The following is a 6,599-nucleotide window of genomic DNA, read 5'->3' on the forward strand; positions in this document are numbered from 1 at the left end:
GTGTGTGAGTGTGAGTGTGTGTGTGTGAATGTGTGAGTGTGAGTGTGTGTGTGTGTCTGTGTGTGTGTGAGTGTGTATGTGAGTGTGTGTGTGAGTGTGTGTGTGTGTGAGTGTGTGTGTGAGCGTGTGTGTCTGTGTGAGTGTGTGTGTGTGAGTGTGTGTGTGTGAGCGTGTGTGTCTGTGTGAGTGTGTGTGTGTGTGAGTGTGTGTGTGTGAGCGTGTGTGTCTGTGTGAGTGTGTGTGTGTGAGTGTGTGTGTGTGAGCGTGTGTGTCTGTGTGAGTGTGTGTGTGTGAGTGTGTGTGTGAGTGTGTGTGTCTGTGTGTGTGTGTGAGAGCGTGTGTGTGAGTGTGTGTGTGTGTGTCTCCCTCAAACAGGACACTGCTTTGAACACTGGGCTTCGGACATCATGGCCCTGAGGTTCTTCCACGTGGTTCAGGTGTCCGAGCTGTGTCCTCCATGCAACACACGCACCTTCACCATGTGCGCTCCTTCAGAACACGCCTGTAAGCTCCACTTTTCAGGGCCTGCAGCAGGCGTAAGGTCGCCCGCCCGGGCGAGGCTGGCACCCCGGGGCCTCTGTCCATCTGACGCTGGCTTTCGTTTCCCTCTGATCACTAAGGGGGCTGAGCACCCCTCCAGATGCCTGCTGGCGCTTCCTGCTCGGTGAGGGCCTTCCTCGTGGTGCCCTGGACTCTGTTGGCTCTGAGCGGGAGTCCTTCATGTACCCTGGGACCCGGCCTTCCTCCCAGAATTCGGCACCCTTCGTTACCGCGCGTGGGCCTTGTGTGTCTCCCAGCTGTACCTCGGCTGTTAGGTCTGCATCTTCGCGGGGTGGGTGGCTGAGAAGCCGGGCTCCAGTGCCTGTGTCACAGTGTTGCTGCGCCCGAGTCCAGGCCCACGATCGGCACACGTGGGGATGCTCAGGCCACCGGGTTGGGGTGGCTCCCTGTCTTATCGGGACAGCTGTGTACCATTACAGGGCAGTCCCCTCACCTGTCCTTCCCTGGCCCTGCTTACCACCTCCACCTGCTGGGTCTGCAGGGCATCTGCTCGGCTGTCACCTCACCTGGTGAGGACTGCCTTCACGAGCTCAGTAAGACTTCAGTTTTCTGCAGAATACTCTGGCATACCTTTGTTACATTCATGCCCAGGAACTTTAAATGTTCATTTCCATAAAACGATATCTGTGTTTAAGTTACATTTTTACACTTTTCTGTTGGCACAAGCAACTGTTTTACATTGATTTTCACACCCAGCAGCCTTGGCTCTGTTCTGGATAATCTAGTCATGTAAGTAGAAATCTATCTCTTCTGCAGACAATGGAGGCCAGTTGTTCCTCTCTGACCTGTGTGTGTGTGTGTGTGTGTGTGCGCGCGCGCGCGCGCGCGCGTTTTTCATGCCTTCTTGGCCTGATTAAGCCTTCATATCCTTTTCCTGGTCTTAACAAAAGTGGTTCAGCATCACACCCAAAGCAGGAGGCGTGTTTTTGAGGACTCTGATCAGGTCCTCATTTTTATGAGATTGTCCGTTTTGGTGTTGCCGTATGAATAACATCTCTCTTAGAGGTACATAAAGTAAAGGCAACCTCGCCAGCAACAGCAGCACAGATTTGATGAAATACGTATTACGTTTCTGTGAATTTTTAAGAAGTGTTGTGATAGAGACATTAAAAATATTATCAATAAACCCGTCCACTGCAATCAATGAAAAAGTTAAATAAAGACAATTCTTTTCTTCAGAAGAATACATAAAATTCTTAAACTTTGCCAAACTCAAGAGCTATGACACACACGTACACGTGTCCATCCCACAGCAGCTCACGGACGCCAACCATGCGCCCCCGAGGCAGACGGGGCAGAAACCCGCCCAGGGGGAAACCGGCAGGGGTTGGGACCTGTGTGGCTCTCCAGTGACTCACGTCTATCGCTGATGGGTTCAGGACAAGTTTGCAACCAAACCAGATTAAACACGTGGTGGTAACAGCAAATGTGGAAATAAACAACATCTGAAAGTTGGGAATCTGAAAAACAAGACAGGAGAGGTTTTGTGTGACTAGGAGAGGAAAGGTAACATCAAACCAAATTCCAGGTCATTAAATTAAAGCCCCTAAGACTGAGACACTTAAGAATGACCTGGGGTGGGTGGCCCGCGAGCTCGGAGCAGAGGGTGGAGGGGGCACAGAGCCCTGCGGTGCGCTGTGTGTGCGTCCCACCATGCACGAGCACACACGCATGCACACGCACGTGCCTATCAGCCCCACAGGCAGCCTGGGGCCTCCACAGGCCGGGAGCCGGGCAGCGGCCCCCAGCTACAGGCTGGACAGAAGGCTGGACTCACCACGTTGACGTTTCTCCTTGAAACCGTGAAGCTCACGATCGCCGAGGGAATGCACTAGAAAGAGACCAGAGCTCGGTGAGCCGCAGTCCGTCCCTTGCGCTTGCAAGCAGGCGGCAGCTGTGTCCTGAAAACAGTGGCCTGTAAAGCTTAAGCTTTGGGACGACCCAGTACATGTCGGCAAAACAAGTGCTGCCGGTCCCCTGGATGCAGGGGCTTCTCGGGACGTTGCCAGGTCCCCGGGTCTTTCAGAGTCAATTTTCTGATGAGATGAAAAAGGTCTTGGATAATGAACACTGCGGTGGCTCAGATACACTCGGACGCCAGAACACACCCTCCTGCCGCACAAGACCAGCCTTCGGCCCAGCTTACAAACGACCCAGAAAGGGAAACGCATCCCGGTGGGAAGGAAGTGCCAATACTTGGGAGGCCAAAGCCCCGGGGGGTGGTCGTTGGGGACCCCGCATGACCTGTGTCTCCGGCCTGGCAACTCTGAGAGTGAAGGACACTGCCCAGGGTTTTGCTGGGACACCAGGCTACGAGAGCATTGTCCTGGAGCCATCTGGGGCAGAGGTCAGGTCACTAAGGCCCCAACAAGGACTGCTCCAGTGGTGATGACAAAGGGCCACCTAGAAGGTTCCAGAGAGATTGGCGGGGGGAGGGGGGGAGGTTTGAGTTGTTTCAAGGAGTTTTGTTCTAAGACAGCAGAGGGGGCAACACGGGGTCGGGGTACGGTGTGAAGGAAGCGTGGGTCTGTGTTTTCAGACATTCAGGGATGCTGACCGGGCTGGAGCAGGAGAATATGGGGGCCAGAGGCCCCACGACGTGCCCTGTGAGTCCAGCGCAGGGCACAAGCTCTGGGAGGGGTGGGGTACAGCCCCCAAACGAGCTGTGTGTCAGAAAGCAAAGAGCCATTTCTAGCCCAGGAGTCTGTGGAGTGACTCAGACTTGCTTCACCAGCTGTTTTCAAAATTAATAAAGCCTGTTTGAAACCAAAGCCATATGAGGAGGTTTTGAATGAGGAGTGAGTGACAGCAACGGGTAAATCTCAGAACAAAAAAGTCAAGTGCACAACCGCGAACCTCGGGAGTGGGAGACACAACGAAGGAGCTGCTCACCGAGCCTGCAGCACAGCGCAGGTAGTCCATGTCGGAAGGGAACACGTTTCCCAGGTAGAGGGAGAACCCCGATGTCACAAGCAGGCAGGTCTGTAACACAGCAGCACGACTCAGGCGACAGCTCGGCCTCTGATGACCACAGTGCACGGCCAGCCCTCTGGCTCCACTAAGTGTCCCCGCAGTGCGAAGCGCCTGGGTCCTGCCCGACTCCTCCCTGAGGGACCAAGCACGGCCAGCCCACTCTCTCCCCGCTCCCATTCAGACTGTGGGCTTCAACGTTTACTTGGGGAAGAAAAGGAGGGGTCCTGACAAAATTTAAAGCAAGAATCGGTGCCTCTCCCCAGAAAACTCCCTCTCCCCACATGTGCAATTTCAGGGTGTTGGGACCCCCCACTCCAGGTACAGGCACAGCTCCTGGAACAACCCCATCTGCTCAAGGCCAGGGACATGGAAACTCACTGCAGGGGTCGGGGTTGGTGGGAAAGGTTCCTCGGATCCAGGGTCAGGGCAGGGGCCCTTGCGCGCCCCACTGTGATGGGGCGGAGGAGACCGCGGCCATGCCTACGTGAGGAGGGGACAGCAGGACCAGGCACTGTGGCCGCTGCAGCTGGGGTGCTGTACAGAACCCAGGGTCCCAGGGGCAGGAGTGAGGAGGGTCTTCCGCCGTGTCCCACATGGGTGGGGCTTCCAGTCTCAGTGGGCCTGGGAACAGCTGGGGGAAGGGCTGCCTGGAGAGTGTGGGGACCGTGGGGGTCCTGGCCTGGATCCTGGTCCTCAGCCAGGGGTTCCCAGGTAACCATGTACACTGAGGCCAGTATAACTCCTTCAGTTGTCAAGTGCCTATGCAAGCACGTCAGAAGGTAAATGTCCCAGGACCCCAGGCCTGAACCCCGCTGGCCCTGGCCTCCTGCCTCGGGACACCGCCCACTGCTTACTCTGCCAGAAGCTCCCAGAACACAGCCCCTCCTCCCACTTCTGCATGGTGACTCCGACCCACTAGGAGTTGCAGGTCCTGGAGGCCACCCCGGCACAATGCATGATCCTGCAGATGGTCAGCATGGGCCCTGGGCTGTGCCAATGCCCAGAGGCCATGGGGCTGGCGCCGTAGACACTCAAGAATGGAAGAACATGATTCAGAAAGTCAGCAGTCAGCACTGGCGGGCTCTCGGGAGCAGGAGTAACCGCAGCTGCTCCGTCCTGTCACCTGGGAGCACCACCGGCCGGGGACACCTCACAGGGGACGATGCCTCCATGGTCCTGGTGCATCTACTCACCCCCATCAACACAGAGAAGATCCACATCTTGTGACTGAAGCAAGGAGGCAGCCTCGAGGACAACTGCAGGTCACCGGGCTTGGCGTCTGGGGCGTAGCTCCCTGCGTCCGACCTTCCGCGCTCCAGGGTAGGCATCCGGTCATAGCTGAGCTCTTCCCTGCACTGCTCCTCCCGTGTCATGGCGCTGGGGACAGACATGACGTTAGTGACACAAGACAGCGATGCCTGCAGTTCTCCATCACCTCTGCTGCCACTTATTTGCAATAAAATTAAGTTTACTTTTGATCACTCTGAAAAAAACTCCAATTGAAATAAACTGTTTTCAATAAAAGAAAGAGTGTTCCTACCGAAGTGCTGTGAATTTAAAGGAGAGAATAAGCGCTTAATAGGACAAGTGAATGAAGTCACTTTCCCATAAAACAAACCCGAGCGGTCTGGATTCAGGGCAGCTGCAAGGCGCCAGGTGCCTCACGGAGCGGGTCCTCGGGTCCGTCCCAGCTCTGAGGCCCAGGCTGTGCTGGCTTCTCAAAGCCCATTACATTGCTCACGGTGGTAACTGAACACGAGGTGGCAAAATACACACCCACGTACGGTCTGCCTTCTGCGTGTCCCTCCGGTTGCTTCTGGTGGTGGCAGCGCTGGTCTCTGGGTGAGGGGCTCACTGCTGCCGAGTCATCCTGCCTTGGACTTCCAGCAAGAGCTATTCAGAGGAACAAAAGCCCAGTAAATCTGCACTTAAGCCAGGAGGAGAGCCGGTCCTGAATTTCAATGAGATGAAGCCAGTGATCCTGGAAAGTTCTGTGGTGGTTGTATAACCGCTGGCTCAGAGTGTTGCTTGGTCCTGTCTTAACTCCGCCAGGACACGAAGGGGCCACCTCAGTCCCACTCATGTCAGACAGGTCGCGGGCGCCAGGGTGGGCATCTCAGAAGTATGCCTGAGAGTGGCTCCACTGAGCACAGAACTCCGGCAGGCGGAGGGCCAGGTGCTGTCTTGGAAACAGAACTTTTTACTCAAAGGCCTTATTATACCTCCTTTCGAGCAGCCTTTTTCCATCCCGTGATCACGAGGAGGACCTTCACAACGGCATCTACACGCGTGTGTGCTCAGCAGGGCTGGCTGGCTGGCGGGATGCTGGCCCAGCCCCCGGGCTCCCGCTGGGCCCTTCTGCTCACTAACCAGAGGAGGGGGCGGGAATGTCCTTCACCAGACACTGCCTGAGAGTTACAGCGACAAGTCTGTGCACACAGGAACCACAACATGGCTGGAGCCAAAGCGTTCTGAAAAACCAGCTTCTCAAACACAAACCACGTGACGTTTGAGCTAAGACCTTGGTTTTGAATCACAGGGTGTTCTGTTGTCTTAGTTTTCCAACCAAGCAAGGATTCGAGTTAATGGTCACAAATGTAACTTTGAAGTCAAGAAGGCAGTGTGAATGGATCGAAAAACCTCCCAAATGTCTTTCTCGTATATCTTTTAAAGCAATGAACAGAATTAGTAGGGATTGGTCCAAATGGATTGAACCCTTGTGCATTTCTTGTTATTTGAAGAAAACACAGAGATGTCACCGTTTCTGTGCCTTTCTCAGTTGTTCTCCACTAAGAAATACAAACAAGCTGCCTTGAATTAGATACTGTGGACCCCGTTCCTCAGCCCTCTAGAGTCACAATCATGAGGAAGTGCTTCCATGTTTCTGTAGGCAATACTAGTTTCTAGCTCTTTCCACAAGGCCAGCTTTAGACCAATACCAAAACAGGACCAAAAAAGGAGAGAAAATTGCAGACCAGCGTCCCCCAGGAGCAACCATCCCAACCAAACCAGATGTGACTAAGCCAAACCAAGCACTGTGCAAAAAGGATGATAAACCACGACCC

The 6,599-nt window shown here is 54.7% G+C and overlaps 1 protein-coding gene across 3 annotated transcripts in view; it reads right to left on the reverse strand.

Moving 5' to 3' along the window:
• Nucleotides 1-5,773, reverse strand: part of MLC1 (modulator of VRAC current 1) — a 17,759-nt gene extending 11,986 nt beyond the window's left edge. Inside the window, exons 1-5 of one of the 3 annotated variants that reach the window (XM_019668537.1) lie at nt 5,319-5,773; nt 4,728-4,911; nt 3,454-3,543; nt 2,339-2,392; nt 1,920-2,021 (exon numbers count right to left, since the gene is read on the reverse strand). In XM_019668537.1, coding sequence (XP_019524082.1) covers nt 1,920-2,021; nt 2,339-2,392; nt 3,454-3,543; nt 4,728-4,907 — 426 coding nt within the window. In that variant the 5' untranslated portion in view covers nt 4,908-4,911; nt 5,319-5,773. Of the gene's footprint in view, nt 1-1,919; nt 2,022-2,338; nt 2,393-3,453; nt 3,544-4,727; nt 4,912-5,152 lie in introns of all 3 variants that reach the window. The other 2 variants (XM_019668534.1, XM_019668536.1) reach the window with 2 other exon arrangements.
• Between the last annotated feature and the right edge of the window lie 826 nt (nt 5,774-6,599).

The sequence above is a fragment of the Hipposideros armiger genome, unplaced genomic scaffold, assembly GCF_001890085.2.
Source record: "Hipposideros armiger isolate ML-2016 unplaced genomic scaffold, ASM189008v1 scaffold_530, whole genome shotgun sequence".
Taxonomy (NCBI): Eukaryota; Metazoa; Chordata; class Mammalia; order Chiroptera; family Hipposideridae; genus Hipposideros; species Hipposideros armiger.